Source organism: Leuciscus leuciscus (genome assembly GCF_965113295.1).
Source record: "Leuciscus leuciscus genome assembly, chromosome: 18".
Lineage (NCBI taxonomy): Eukaryota > Metazoa > Chordata > Actinopteri > Cypriniformes > Leuciscidae > Leuciscus > Leuciscus leuciscus.
Genome location: NC_138742.1, coordinates 3,192,397 through 3,209,261, shown reverse-complemented (window position 1 = coordinate 3,209,261; position 16,865 = coordinate 3,192,397). Strand labels below are relative to the sequence as shown.

The 16,865-nt window shown below is 37.5% G+C and overlaps 2 protein-coding genes across 2 annotated transcripts; both read right to left on the bottom strand.

The window, feature by feature from the left end:
* Positions 1-179: 179 nt before the first annotated feature.
* On the bottom strand, positions 180-8,719 carry LOC309481001 (stress-associated endoplasmic reticulum protein 1). The gene is made up of 3 exons (XM_082145786.1): positions 8,482-8,719; positions 5,136-5,211; positions 180-1,099 (listed from the first exon to the last, which is right to left on the bottom strand). The coding sequence occupies exons 1-3, from the start codon at positions 8,563-8,565 to the stop codon at positions 1,059-1,061; spliced, it is 201 nt and encodes a 66-aa protein (XP_082001912.1). The 5' UTR covers positions 8,566-8,719; the 3' UTR covers positions 180-1,058.
* Positions 8,720-9,800: 1,081 nt separating this feature from the next.
* LOC309480258 (C-type natriuretic peptide 2-like) lies at positions 9,801-16,264 on the bottom strand. The gene is given in 4 exon segments (XM_082144669.1): positions 9,801-10,296; positions 12,339-12,469; positions 12,472-12,675; positions 15,382-16,264. Coding segments are annotated over 3 exon segments (435 nt in total). The 5' UTR covers positions 15,493-16,264; the 3' UTR covers positions 9,801-10,296; positions 12,339-12,349.
* Positions 16,265-16,865: the final 601 nt, after the last annotated feature.

The window sequence follows — 16,865 nt, the reverse complement described above, 5'->3', positions numbered from 1 at the left end:
AAATAACATATGCAATATGTTATATGTATAACGTACATTTAGCAAATAGATTAATTTTAATTTCCTGTCCACTTTAAAGATTTTACCTCAGAAATGCAAACCAATTAGTCAGAATCACATACTTTTGGAAATATACCTCATAGAAAACCCCCAAAATAATAAGTAAAGCACAGTGCCGATAGAGAAAATATCCTTTATTTGTATAAAATCATTATTCCAGATCATCAGTTTCCTGTCCGAGACGGAGGTGCAGACTCATATGGCCACTGATGTCTGAATATACACATTTCTCTGAGTTCATACAAAATCTCATAAATAGCCGTTTCCTTCCTTATTTTTATGCACATTTTGGGATATCGCATTTTTTTTGTAACAAAATGCTGGACAGAAATGCCGAAATGCGCATAAATTCAAAAAATGCGCATAAAAAAAAAAAAAAAGTATGCGCTCAATTGAGGTGGATAAATGTTTTATCCGATAATATATAACTATAAATAAAACTCAGATATGCATAAACTACGATGGAAACACATTTACCGAATAAATCACTCGATTAGGAACAACAAACTCAGCAGAGGCTGTGATTGGATAACCGGACTAACCAGCGGACCAATCGCATCACAGCATTTTTGCGTTTCGTCTGACGGAGGAAAAAATTGCATGATTGCAGAAATATTTATTATTGATATTTTGTTGCAATTTCCCAGAACATGATGTTTTTGTTCTCTTGAACACATGGGAAGGAAACGCAAATGTTTTAGGCGATATTCCAATGTAGCGCACACGTTAAATTCGCCACTTTTGATGGAAACACACATTGAAAACGACACAAATCAGAGGAAACTGAACAATGAAACTAAAATCAGAGTGTCCTGAGGAGCAGCCGACACAAAGAAGAATTAAAACCCTGTCATGCTTGAGACGGTCCAACCGTTGAACACACACACACACACACACACACACACAGAACTGAAATCAGCTGTAAACAAAAACTAACAGATGAACCGAAGAAGGAAGCGTCTCCATGGAAGATCAGCGCGAGCGGCTTCAGACGGCGCTCACATTCCCTGCCTGATGCTCTGGATGATCTGGAAGATGGCTAAAAGTGAAAGAGAGATATAATATTAAAAGATAATATTAATACAGAAATATGTAATACATATTAAAGCCTGTTCACGTCACAAGAGCAATGCAAACTGCACATTTTGCAAGACATGTGACCCAAAATATCATATTTTATTGGTTGCATGATTAAAATGAACAATATATATTGCATATTTTGACACGCGTTATTAAACGTTTCGTTTTAAAATCTTTTTGCAGTGAAAATTCAAACACTGTGAGACAAACATATTGGTGACAATGACAATGACAATGAAATATATGACTGATCACTGAAACAACTGTGTATTATTGATATGAAACACACACTAAAGTTTCAATCTAAACAGTGAAATGATTCTTCGCTGTTGAAAGCCATAGGATTTACATGTGAGATCTGTGAAGCAACAGTCTCATTACTGACAGCATGTAAATCTCCTGAATGGTCGCACACAGAGCAGACGCGAGGTAAATAAACACCGTGGCGTTATTCATGCGGGTGGAAAGTTTGGTCTGAAACATCAGCGAGATCTGAGATAAAGCATATCTACTGGATCATATTCAAAGTTAGTGTGGAAACAACAAACCAGTATCATGTTTCCCTCAACAGCGGAGTCTGTGTTCAACACACTGCACAACGAGCAACTAAAGCTTTAAGTTACATCTAAATGCCTGGTTGGATTCAAGTATTAATATTATTATTATAATTAATTTTATGAAGTATTCTTATTGTATGTTGTCTTTTATTATTAAATGCAACGATAGATGCAACAATACATTTTATTTATCCTTTATTTAACCAGGAGAATCACACTGAGATATTACTATCTCTTCTTCCAGAGAGACCTGGTCAAGACGGCAGCAAGTAAAGTTTCACACAAAAGAATCACAAAATGACAATACCACAGTTTACACATTCAAAAATGAAATAAATAATAGCATGCGACGATAGATGCAACAATAGATGCAAGGATACGATAGATGCAACGATAGATATGCAACGATATACATGCAACGATAGAACGATACAACGATAGATATGCAACGATAGATGCAACGATATACATGCAACGATACATGCAACGATAGATATGCAACGATAGATATGCAACGATAGATATGCAACGATAGATGCAACGATAGAACGATACAATGATACAACGATAGATGCAACGATAGATATGCAACGATATACATGCAACGATATAAAGTGAGGAAAATAAGTATTTGAACACCCAGCTATTTTGCAAGTTCTCCCACTTAGAAATCATGGAGGGGTCTGAAATTGTCATCGTAGGTGCATGTCCACTGTGAGAGACATCATCTAAAAAAAAAAAATCCAGAAATCACAATATATGATTTTTTAACTATTTATTTGTATGATACAGCTGCAAATAAGTATTTGAACACCTGTCTATCAGCTAGAATTCTGACCCTCAAAGACCTGTTAGTCTGCCTTTAAAATGTCCACCTCCACTCCATTTATTATCCTAAATTAGATGCACCTGTTTGAGGTCGTTAGCTGCATAAAGACACCTGTCCACCCCATACAATCAGTAAGAATCCAACTACTAACATGGCCAAGACCAAAGAGCTGTCCAAAGACACTAGAGACAAAATTGTACACCTCCACAAGGCTGGAAAGGGCTACGGGGAAATTGCCAAGCAGCTTGGTGAAAAAAGGTCCACTGTTGGAGCAATCATTAGAAAATGGAAGAAGCTAAACATGACTGTCAATCTCTCTCGGACTGGGGCTCCATGCAAGATCTCACCTCGTGGGGTCTCAATGATCTTAAGAAAGGTGAGAAATCAGCCCAGAACTACACGGGAGGAGCTGGCCAATGACCTGAAAAGAGCTGGGACCACCGTTTCCAAGGTTACTGTTGGTAATACACTAAGACGTCATGGTTTGAAATCATGCATGGCACGGAAGGTTCCCCTGCTTAAAGGGATACTCCACCGATTTTTCATATTAAACTATGTTATTCCCTTAACTAAGATGAGTTGATACATACCTCTCTCGTCTCAGTGCGTGCGCTCAACCGCTCTGTCTTGCGGCGAAACTTTGTTAGCACTTAGCTTAGCCCAGTTCATTCAATATGGGCCAAGCAGAGAAGCTACCAAACACCTCCACGTTTTCCCTATTTAAATACAGTTACTCGCGTAGTGTAACTCGACCTAGGACGGTGACACAAAACAAAACGTTGCGCTTTTCTAAGCGTGTAAAATGGATAACTATATTGTATGGCGGAATACCATAGCAAGTGCTTGTAAGCACTTGCTATGGTATTTAAACCAGCACATGTCAAGGCCCGTCTTAAGTTTGCCAATGACCATTTGGATGATCCAGAGGAGTCATGGGAGAAAGTCATGTGGTCAGATGAGACCAAAATAGAACTTTTTGGTCATAATTCCACTAACCGTGTTTGGAGGAAGAAGAATGATGAGTACCATCCCAAGAACACCATCCCTACTGTGAAGCATGGGGGTGGTAGCATCATGCTTTGGGGGTGTTTTTCTGCACATGGGACAGGGCGACTGCACTGTATTAAGGAGAGGATGACCGGGGCCATGTATTGCGAGATTTTGGGGAACAACCTCCTTCCCTCAGTTAGAGCATTGAAGATGGGTCGAGGCTGGGTCTTCCAACATGACAATGACCCGAAGCACACAGCCAGGATAACCAAGGAGTGGCTCTGTAAGAAGCATATCAAGGTTCTGGCGTGGCCTAGCCAGTCTCCAGACCTAAACCCAATAGAGAATCTTTGGAGGGAGCTCAAACTCCGTGTTTCTCAGCGACAGCCCAGAAACCTGACTGATCTAGAGAAGATCTGTGTGGAGGAGTGGGCCAAAATCCCTCCTGCAGTGTGTGCAAACCTGGTGAAAAACTACAGGAAACGTTTGACCTCTGTAATTGCAAACAAAGGCTACTGTACCAAATATTAACATTGATTTTCTCAGGTGTTCAAATACTTATTTGCAGCTGTATCATACAAATAAATAGTTAAAAAATCATACATTGTGATTTCTGTCTTTCACAGTGGACATGCACCTACGATGACAATTTCAGACCCCTCCATGATTTTGCAAAATAGCAGGGTGAACTTGCAAAATACATGAACATGAACTTGCAAAATAGCAGGGTGTTCAAATACTTATTTTCCTCACTGTACATGCAACGATACATGCAACGATATACATGCAACTATAGATGCAACGATACATATGCAACGGTATACATGCAACGATATACATGCAACGATAGATGCAACTATAGATGCAACGATATACATGCAACGATACATGCAACGATACATGCAACGATACATGCAACGATACATGCAACGATACATGCAACGATACATGCAACGATAGAACGATACAATGATACAACGATAGATGCAACGATAAAACGATATGATACAATGATAGATACGATATAGATGCAATGATAGAATGATACGATAGATGCAACGATACAATGCTACAATGGTAGATGCAACGATAGATACGATAGATGCAACAATAGAATGAAAAAAGATACAACGATAGATACGACAGATGCAACCATAGATGCAAGGATAGATGCAACGATAGATATGCAACGATAGATGCAAAGATAGAATCAAAGATAGATGCAAGGATAGATGCAACAATAGATATGCAACAATAGATATGCAACGATAGATATGCAACGATAGATATGCAACGATAGATACAACGACAGATGCAACCATAGATGCAAGGATATATGCAATGATATAGATGCAACGATAGATACAATGATATAGATGCAACGATAGATGCAAGGATAGATACAACGATAGATGCAACAATAGATATGCAACGATAGATATGCAACGATAGATGCAACGATAGATACAACGACAGATGCAACCATAGATGCAAGGATAGATGCAATGATATAGATGCAACGATAGATACAATGATATAGATGCAACGATAGATGCAAGGATAGATACAACGATAGATGCATCTTGAAGAATAAACGTTGAGCTGTTTTCTCATCTCACCTGAGCCACAGACCACAAACACAAAGAGTGCGAGGAGCCACGGACCCACCGGAGACTTCTCCTCACTCACCACACGCTGCAGGACAAACACACATTCATCACATCTACTGCTCAAACATCCAATCACAGCACAGCTTTCAGTGTATGGGGCTCCATTTGTGACAAAAAGGACTCGACTGCTTTGTAATACATCCATTCGTCCATGTCGATAGTCACTGCGAACTTGTGAAAAGTCTAATGACCAGTTATTCTGCTGACAGACTTTGGCTCAGGTGTTTCAGAACCAACAAACCAACATTTGAGATGTTGCGACGCGATTGGTCCGCTAGTTAGTCCAGTTATCCAATCATAGCCTCTATTGAGGCAGTCACATGAGTTTATTGTTGAGCATTGATGGATTTATTCAGTAAATATGTTTTCGTCGTTGTTTATGCACGTCTTCTTATCGGATAAAAAAATATTTGAACCAGTTTTTTTATGCGCATTTTTAGAATTTATGCGTTTTTTTATGCAATATCCCAGAATTTGCATAAAAATAGGTGGATAAAAAATATCTTATGACTGCTGTTATTAGGGCTGATTAATAATGGCAAAAAAAAATCACTCTCATGTTGATTTTGATCAATATTGTAATCACAATTAACACGAATAGGAGAAAATCTTATATTAGTAATTTTCATCAAGATAGCGACATATATTGACATTGGATAACTTTCCTGAGGTAAAAGCAATGTTAAGTGACAGTTTTCACAAGCTGTTTTATTGACGTCTTTCCGCGATTGAGACATGATCAGTTTCAGTAAGTTGTTCTGTATCTTTCAAACAGAGTCTGCAAACCGTCACAAGAGACGGCGTTAAACTACCAAAACACTCACACACTATTACAATAATGATGAACATTAACAGCTCACAGAGCTCTTGTACCACCTGACTGCTTCAGATTTATTCTGCCGTTGATAGTGTTGCCAGAGAAACAAATTCAATGATTGGACGAACGTTTTTTGTTCCTGAGACTTCCACAGATGTATGTAATTTTAAAGAAAATATTTAGACCACTTCTATTATTGATTGCTATCAGGATGTGAAGGGTTTAAACCAGAATAACAAAAAGTGTTTATGAAAAAAAAAAAGGCCAAGCCTACCTTTAAGAGCATGAAAACACAATTTAATGTTTGAATTTTTGTGTTAAAATTGACAAAATTTGAAAGCTTAGACTTTGTTTCTTAACGGAAACATGCACATGGCCAATAGTGAAAATAATTGCTATTATCGGCCGAAACCGATTATTGGCCGATATATCGGTGCATCCCTAAAAAATTATAATTATATTAATAATCACAATATCGTTCTTAGTTATTTTATTTTTGTTATTAAAAATAATAATAAAGATGCAAATAACAAAAGGCAGAACAAATACAACATAAGGAAAAAAAAATGAACAGTGCTTTATTTTTTAACAGTAGCGTTCAAGTACGACATAATACAGAAATTGAAAAATCAAATGTTAAAATAGTCACTGCATAGTCTTTATTAATTACAAATAAACTGATTTTAATTAAAAGTATGCTTACAAAGAACAAATGCAACTTTTTAAAATTAAAATAGCCTATATAAACAGTACATTATTTACAATAAAACAGTACATTAATATATATGCTATATGATAGGTCTATTTAATAAATCTATACACAATCTATACCAGACTAACTAATGCAAGCAAAAAAGCTCTCAAGAATTTGATTATTTTATTGAAGGAAAGTAAACCGTCAGTAATATAACACAAACAATAGGACAAATTCAAGAGAAAAAGGATACAAATAAAATAGCTTTTAATGCAAGTCTGACCACCACAGTTTTCAACTAGGGCCGCACAATATATCGAAATATCGCAGATGTATATATCGTGATATGAATATCGCAACGGCTTGCAATAACTGGGGTCATGAAGAAAAGATGAAGAGAAAATCACTCACTCTCGGCTGAATAACTTCTGTAGCTTTAATAAGAATCAGGATATATTTAATTCATACAGTGAAAACTAAGCAGTGTTTTATTTTTACATTTGATTATTCAGTTTGTGTTGTTTAATAACCCTAATGTAGGATAACCTGAACCCCTAAACCCCGAGGTTTACACTGATGTTAAAATAACACTTCTTATATACAGTAAAACACTGATGTTCACTTTCAGAAGCTGTAGGGATGTTTTCTTCTCACAAAAACAATGTGAAACACGTATGTAGGTCATATGATTTTGAATATATTTTAAAGATAATTTGTTTATTTTACACACTTTAAGCATTATCGTGTCGCATATCGAACATCACATTATTTAATGTTATCGCATTTTTCTTCAATATCGCCCTATTTTCAGCTAATAGCCTACTATAGAAATTGAATGATCAAATGTAAAAATAAAACACTGCCATTGTTGGAAGACAAAATTTAAGTTGAAACTTTGAAAATGTTATTATTCGCACTGCATTACCAGTTATTTCTGTTGTTTTCTGAAACTCATTTTACAGATATCCCGATAAACAAACAGAACATTTAGACTTTTGAAATGAGTTTTCTTTGGATGCTTGTTTCCGTCATAGAAAAAAACAACTTAAAAGATAATTGTGAGTTTACATCTCGCTATTGTGACTTTTTTCTCAGAATTGCAAGATATAAACTCAGAATTGGAAGAAGAAAAAAAAGTCTGAATTGCAGAAGTCGCAATTGCGGGAAATAAAGTCCGAATTATATAGATAGTATAGAGATATAATCTCACAATTCTGACTATATAACAGGCTATTGCAAGTTTATATATCATGCAATTTTGAGAAAAAGGTCAGAAATGCGAGATGTAAACTTGTAATTGCAAGAAAAAGTGTCAGAATTGTGAGATAAAAAGTCGTAATTATTTTTTATATTGTTTTATTCTGTGGCGGAAACAAGCTTCCATAGTTTTCTTAACATTCTAAATTAAAACTCTGAATATTATGACAAAGCACGTAGATGAAATATAGATTCATTCACGTTTATACAGTATAACAAAGATAAATGCATCTGAATGTTTTAGAAAACTCTTTTTTTTTTATTATCTAATCTATTTGTTTATTGCACGAAGCAGTCGACACTTTTTGACACAAACAGCACTCCATACTTCTGATATATTTCAGAATAATATGTTACTAATAGCAAAATGCATGGTATTTTTTGTTAGTGGTGAACGTGTATTTGTGTGAATCTATTTGTGCTGATGTTGTGAGCGTAAATATGCGTAGTGTGTAAATCCATATACTGTGCATTACTTTACGTGTTCGCGTGCGTTATGTCTCTGTGAGCCGCGGGAGCGCGCGTACCGTGGTTTTCTGCACGTGTCCTCTCTGTGTGATCGTCTTGCTGTGTTTCTCGTTTGCTACTTTCATCCGCTGCACCGCCGACATGATGCTGAAGCTGCCGCTGCTGGGACGCGTCGCGGGAGGCGGAGGATCGCGCTGGGCCGGTGGACGGAGCGGGTTTGTGTGCGGTGGCGGTGATTCGGATCCGTTCCAGGCGCTCGAGCACTGCACAGCAGCGGTGTCACGTGACCCTGACGCAGGCCACGCCTCCTCCTTACGTCGCTCCTCTGAACCGTTAATAATGTATTAGATATTTGAAAACTAGCTAGTGTAATGTGAATATGTAATATAATATAATATAATATAATACCTCTTGTTCTCATGGCATTGAATAAACAAAAAACATATTTGAAAACTACTATGAAATATGTAAGTATTTTCATCTTTTCCTTTGATATGTAGGCCTAATCTTTTCTGATTTCTACATTGTGACTGTTTCCTTCTTTGTTTATATAATGTTCTCAATAAAAAATAACAAAAAGATATATAAAAAAGATCAACTAAAACTTTGAAACGTTGTATAATAGTTTTCCCTCTTTTTTAGATTTAGATTTTATGTTGTTTCAATGTAAAGCCTTGTATTTGTAACTTGTAGGTTGTTTACATTCATACATAAAACTGTGTGTGTGTGTGTGTTTGTAAAGTTAGGGTGTATAAAATTAAGTGTTTGAGTAAAATTTAGACTGTGTTTTATATATATTTATATATGTAAAATAAGTTATTTTAGCCTAACTTATACATATATCTATTTGTAAAATTCTGTTTATAGTAATAGCCATCTGTATATTATGCTCACATTCTGTTTATAGTAATAGCCATCTGTATATTATATTCAGTACATATCTATCTGTAAAAATTCTGTTTATAGTATTAGCCATCTGTATATTATATTCAGTACATATCTAGCTGTAAATTCTGTTCACAGTAATAGTTATCTGTATATTATATTCATAGGACAAATCTATCTGTAAATTTTTGTTTATAATAGTATTCAACTCTATATTTATTCAGTACATATCCATGTTCTGCACGTATGGAACCACTGTATATCCTGCACTTGCTGCTACTGCACTTCTGGTTAGACCTAAACTGCATTTCGTTGCCTTGTACCTGTACTTGTGTAATGACAATAAAGTTGAATCTAATCTAATCTAATCTAATATATATTCACAGATCCCACATTTGGACAGTTACTTATTATTACGCATAACTGTAAATTTGATCGTTTTCTGTTGGGAATCTGTGCAGTTTAATTGTTGAGTGACACACACACATATCAGTCAGGTTTAAAATCAACAACACCTTTAATTTAGATGTTAAATAACATTTATGGACATCACACAAACAAGTTTTAACTTGTGTTACATATTGAGAACAAGTTCCCACTCACAAAAATGTCTGAACAGAAGCTCTGTCAAGTCAAACATGGTAAACAAAGTAAACAAAACTGACTGGACAATCAGCCAGAGGTCTCTCTCACACACACACACACACACACACACACACTCAAACACAAATACATACACACACTCAGCTGAGAAAACTTCAGCATCTTAAAACGACAAATATGTCAAGTTCTGCGTTCAGTGTAAAAGGCCAAAACTGTGAGTTTTGTTGTAGTTGTAGATGGTCACGTTACAGCCGTTTGGACTGACAATGATCCAGCAGATGCTAAAACAACACCAACACTCTTATGAAGGCAGCATCAGAGCAGAAGGATTCTGTAATGTTCGCAGGTGAAGGTCTGTATGACGAACACATGATCCTCGCGTTCACCTGCACACACACACACACACACACACATGCAGAAAATTAGTCATAACAATAGCACACAGTGATAAACAGGTTGTCATATGATTGTTCACAAATATACTTTGTACAAATATACTAATCGCAATTTACATGTAATCACACTTCAACCGATTTGGCTTATCGCGATTTTGAAATTGCAAATGCTGTGATTATTAGTTATGTGCAGCTTGTCAGTGACGTACGGCTCAGTAAACGCTGCTCACTCTGAAAGCACTGTGAGTTTGAGTCGCTTATAACGTGCATTTGAAAAAGCAACACGTGTCAAACATCTTTCCAAACATGAGAAGCATTTATCAACATTTAATAACATGCTTTTACTCCAAACAAAGAATAAGGCAGTCGTGTGTTTATTAGTCATGTTTAATCAATCAAAGCGTTTCGATCTTCTGTTTATTCAGCGACAGCGATGATGCCCATAGGGGTTTCCTGGAATGATGTGTGTTATCGTACTTCTGCTGCGGGGCATATTTGGCATTTGTGTGTGAGACGCCCTCTGGTGTTCAGATGGATGTGTGTGTGTGTGTGTGTGTGTGTGTGTGTGTGTGTGTGTGTGTGTGTGTGTGTGTGTGTGTGTGTGTGTGTGTGTGTGTGTGTGTGTGTGTGTGTGTGAGACGCCCTCTGGTGTTCAGATGGATGTGTGTGTGTGTGTGTGTGTGTGTGTGTGTGTGTGTGTGTGTGTGTGTGTGAGACGCCCTCTGGTGTTCAGATGGATGTGTGTGTGTGTGTGTGTGTGTGTGTGTGTGTGTGTGTGTGTGTGTGTGTGTGTGTGTGAGACGCCCTCTGGTGTTCAGATGGATGTGTGTGTGTGTGTGTGTGTGTGTGTGTGTGTGTGTGTGTGTGTGTGTGTGTGTGTGTGTGTGTGTGTGTGTGTGTGTGTGTGTGTGTGTGTGTGTGTGTGTGTGTGAGACGCCCTCTGGTGTTCAGATGGATGTCAAGTCAAGTCAAGTCTAGTATATTTGTATAGCGCTTTTCACAATACAGATTGTATCAAAGCAGCTTCACAGTATTAAATTAAAATAATACAACAAGGTTTGTTTCTAGTGGAATTTATTGATTGATAAAATTAAATTAAATATCCCCAAAATATCCCCAACTGAGCAAGCCAAAGGCAACAGTGGCAATGGCAAAGGCAATGGCAAAGGCAATGGCAAAGGCAATGGCAATGGCAATGGCAAAGGCAACAGTGGCAACAGTGGAAGTATGGATGTGTGTGTGTGTGTGTGTGTGTGTGTGTGTGTGTGTGTGTGTGTGTGTGTGTGTGTGTGTGTGTGTGTGTGTGTGTGAGAAGCCCTCTGGTGTTCAGATGGATATCTGGTGCGTGTGTGTGTGTGTGACCATAGATATCATATAATAAAGGCTAGATGTCTCGTGCGCGCTGCTGGCCAATGGAGGTCGACGTCCGCACACGGCGGCCATCTTACCACAGGGTGCTCGCTCACTCGTAATATGGTGCATGTACTTTTAAAAAAACATAACTTGCTCAATTTTCAACCGATTTTCAAACGGTTTGGTTTGTTATAAACGTCAGAGATGTAGTTATGACACTGCATACATATGAATAATTATAACAATGGACTTCCATATGAAAGAATTATAGCCACGTTAATAATGTTTGTAAGAAACCAAACCGTTTGTAAATCCGTCAAGATTTCAGCGAGAAAAGAGGATTTGTGTGCGTGCTGATCACTCACCTTAATTCACAGCTTCCCTGTGGTAAGATGGCCGCCGGTGATGCCGGAAGTGACTCCGCCGTAAGACATCTAGCCTTTATTATATGATATCTATGTGTGTGACGCCCTCTGGTGTTCAGATGGATATCTGGTGTGTGTGTGTGTGTGTGTGACGCCCTCTGGTGTTCATATGGAGTATTTACTAACGATCAGCCGCTGCACTGACAAACTGCACATAAAATAATCGCAGCCTTTGCCAAATCACGTGCGGCTTCATTGCAATTAATTGTGCAGCCCTAGGACATATCAAACATCTTTTAATAATTTTATGTGTACCTGTGTGTGCGTCAGCATCCCAGACCGCTGATGACCCCGATCCGGTCCACCTTCATCCCGAAGCACCCCCGCGCCATTCCCTTCCGGCTCCGGCCCTGCAGCTTCCGGTGCCAGTTCAGGACGTCCAGGACACCGCGTGACGGGGGGCGGGGCAAGAGCGGGGGGGCGGAGTCTGCTGACCCCTCCATGACCTCTGGATGAGCCAATAGAAGAGAGCTGATCCGCGTGACGGGGGGCGGGGCAAGAGCGGGGGGGCGGAGTCTGCTGACCCCTCCATGACCTCTGGATGAGCCAATAGAAGAGAGCTGATCTTCAGCCCAAACAAATCCTGCAGAACCTGCACACAGTTTATACTATGTCAACTTTCTGTATGCTGGAACAACTTGACGATTCAAATAGTACAGCGCAATCCTACTCGAACTGTCTCATATATTTAGGGTACGTTAACACGACAAAGATGTACTAAACATGGAAACGTTTTTCGCGTACAGGTGACAAGGTTGTCAAAACGATCCCCGTTCAACCGGATCCGCGAAAACGGCTAAAAGCGCTGTATTCTGCTGCCAGGCCAGTAGATGGCGATGTCACTTTATGCAAAAATAAAAATAAACTCTATTCATATAGACTGAACACGTAATACGCATGTGCATGACGTCACTGTTTTCACAAATTCACATTTTTGTACTTTTAAACAAGAGATGATAATGATATCATTTTCAAAAACTTGCACTTTTTAACCCGTTTTCAAAAGTTTGTGTTTTCAGGCCCACAAAACACTGTTGTCGTGTAAACGAACGGCGAAAATGCATAAAAAGTTTTCAGTTTTAATGTCGGGAAAACACCCCTTAGTTAAATATAATAAACCTGGATGTCTTACTAATGTGGAAAAGAAAATAGTAATTTTGCGTTTTAAATCTAAAATCTCATCTAAAAAAGTTGAAAGCTTAAGTGTGTAATTTTAAGACAGAATCACCAAAATTATGTCTATTTTCAAATAGATAGCAATACTACATGTACTATTAATATCATATATTTATAGAGTAGCGTGCTCGTGTGTGACTCGACTAGCGCTAGACTTGACCCTCCATTTTTATAAAAAGAAAAAGAGACTAAAACGGCAAATAATATTTTATATTTCTGATGACAACCAGACAATTTTTTCCATTCATTTTCCCATAACGATTTTAAAATGTCTTCGTTAAGAGCTTCTTTGGTCTGTTTGAATACTCGATTGTGATTGGCTGGTAGATGTGCAATTAAACCGTTGCTGCTGAACTGATGCTCGCACTCGCAGGTAATTCGCACATCTCTCTCTCTCTCTCTCGATATGAATTCAGATAATTTTTTATATTATTCATTCAAATAAATGTACTCGTATACGCACTACTTCTCTGACTCAGATCGAGCGGAAGGCTAGACCTAACGAGCCGTAACTGAGGGAAATAACCGTAAATGTTACCCTTCCGGTCAAATATTGCGCTGCAAACATCAAGAACAGTTTTAATTTGTCAATGTTGGCAAAATTCCACGTAGATTATCCTTTAAATAACCCATGAACCAAGCCAACCAGCTACGAGGAGAATCACAATATTACAAACTTGGATTTGAAACTAAAGATTGTTTCGAAAATCTGACTCAAAACTGAACGGCTTTAACCCAAAAATGTTTTCTGAGAACATGCTAACGTTCCCATTAAGCTATTCATGCTATTTCCTTTCTTGTTTCTGTCAACTAAGTTTGATATTCTCATGTCGCATGAGCTCGTTTTCTTAATTGGTGTTAAAACCACAATGTTTAATATTAAGCTGCCCAGAGAGCCAGAGCTGACACTTTGAAAGGATATTTTTTACATGATTGATTTCCCAGTTCCTCTCTTGATCTTAATATACATGTGTTTGTTAAGTTCCTATACGGCTACTTCCTCGCGCTCTTCCATCTCGCTCGTAACTTCTTCTTCTGCTACTTTACTCTCGTGGCAATATTGTTTTAATTATTCATTTTATTCTTTATTTATAAATAAAAATCAACGTTCAAAATATGTAAAGAATTTTTTTTTTTTTTTTTTTAAACGTTTAGGTAACATTCCGTTGTCCAAACATTATGGGAACGTTACTTCTGAATGAACATTCGGGAACACTTAGACAAAAAGGTTTCAGGAAAAAGCATTCCATGATTGAACAATGTTTTTTTGTTTTTTTTTGCTAATGTTTTGAGAACAATATTTAAAACTTCACTGGTTTGTTCATTACTTCAATGATATGATATATACATTCGAATGATATAATCGAATTAAATATGAAAGTATTGATTTAAAGATGTTGATTATGTATGTAGAAACAATTAGCATATTATGCATACAAATATTTGACTAGTTTGAGAACGTGAATGTAGTTTTTCCATCAGGAATTCCACTGCTTTATATGTCTATACAGTGTTTTTAATATGCTTTAAGACAAAGCATGTGTAAGTTCATAAGTCGACACCATTGCTGAGTATTTCCTCCTTAAAACTGCAGTGAACCAAAGACAGTCTCAGAAACACGCTTTGAAATCGCTGGTGTTTCTGACGTCACAAACTACCTTGTAACCAATCAGATCAACGTGTGATCGTCAACCAGTGGATCTCTGAGCTGAGTGAGTGAGTGGAGGCGGGGCTCATTTGCATATTCATAGTACTGCGTATACTTCAAGCTATTTTAAGGCATGAAGAAAATTTTTCAAGGGGAAAAAAAATTTAAATATGTATTTTTGGTGATCAAAGATGAGTTTTATTGAGGATACAATTATTGATTACAGAGGGACTTTAAATAATGTGATTAGATGGCTTCAACTAAAGCAAATACTGTTTGAGGTGTTTATCGTGGAATATTGCCACTATTTTTTAAAAGTAATAGGCAGCATACAGCATATAATGAACCAAATCACACAAGCAATGTCTTTTATCTAACAGGTTTCCCAAACACCGATCTGTCATTCATCCATCAGTCAAGCTAGTCCCGCCCCCAAACTCACGCGATTGGTCGAGTCAGGAGTGAAATCCTCACCTGTGCGTCTGATTGGCGTGCCGATGGCCGTCCCTCTACCTGCGTTGTCACGGTGATGATGAGAAACACGAGGAGAGAGGAGGTAAAGTTTAGAGGAGATGAAAAAGCCATCCTTGTTTTTAAAGAGAAGTAAATATCTGTCCTGTTCTGGCTCGGGTTCTGTCCTGTACGGCTTCAGGACGGGTCTCTGTCGGAGCCGGTGCAACACTCTGCCTTTTAAGAAACATCGCTGTGATGTCACACATCGCTAACGGTTGCCGTGGGCGACGCCCCGCCCCTCACACACGTCACGGCCTCCATACTGAGCGCAGATTCTCATTTCTCCAGCTGATACACACCGACTCTTTCACTTCAGCATGAACACGTCACATGCACGCTCACATTTTTGCGCTTTGTGTCGCGTTTAATCGTCGGCCTCTTTATAGCTCATCACTCTTCACAGTAACAGGCTGATGTGACCTCTGACCCTTTCAGGTTCCGCCCCCTATAAAAGTTCCCCCTGGAAACGGGCGGCGCTCAGGAACTATGTCCTCCTGTGAGAGCGCAGACACAATAGTTCGGCGTCAGATGAGAGTTTCCGTAGCAATGACCACGGGTCACGGGCCTTTCAACCTGCGTACGGACCGACAGACACACGCACGACACAAAATCAGACTCGGTCTCCAAAGCGGCATTTATTTGATCTAAAATATAGTAAAATATTATTAGAATGTAAATCATCTGTTTTCTATGTGAATATATAGTAGTGTAATTTATTCCTGTGATCAAAGCTGAATTTTCAGCATCATTACTCCAGTCTTCAGTGTCACATGATCCTTCACAAATCATTCTAATATGATGATTTGATGATCAAGAAACATTTATGATTATTATCAGTGTTGAAAACAGTATGTATCCTTGTGGAAACTGCGATACAAAACCATTATAAATATATATATATATATATATATATATATATATATATATAAATTACAACTGCAATTATTTGATCAATAATTATAACTTAATTTTGACATTTATGTTACAAAGGATTTAAATTTCAAATGAATGCAGTTCTTTTTACATTTCTATTTATCAAAGAGATCTGAGACATTTAAAACCTTCAAAACTGATGATAATAAGAATTATTATTATTAATAAGCACCAATAATAATTGAGCATCAAATCATCATATTAGAGTGATTTGTGAAGGATCATGTGACACTGAAGACACTGAATGATGGATGATTTGATTGCAGGAATAAATTACACTTTACTATATATTCACATAGAAAACAGCTGATTTACATTCTAATAATTTTTTTTATTTTTTTTATTTTTACTGTAGTTTTTATCAAATAAATGCAGCCTTGAAAATATTTATTTGAAAATCATAAAAAAGTATTTATTATTCCAAACTTTTGCCCGATAATTTACCAAGCCTATTTTTTAAGATATTTTCACACACAAAAAATCACTCGACCGTAACATGAAAAAAATCCTCT

Coding starts and splice junctions, on each gene's coding strand:
- LOC309481001 (XM_082145786.1), bottom strand. CDS start 8,565: ATGTCGGCGGTGCAGCGGATGAAAGTAGCAAACGAGAAACACAGCAAG. Junction 5,212..8,481: donor GACACGTGCAGAAAACCACG/GTACGCGCGCTC, acceptor TTTGTCCTGCAG/CGTGTGGTGAGTGAGGAGAA. Junction 1,100..5,135: donor GTTTGTGGTCTGTGGCTCAG/GTGAGATGAGAA, acceptor TTTCACTTTTAG/CCATCTTCCAGATCATCCAG.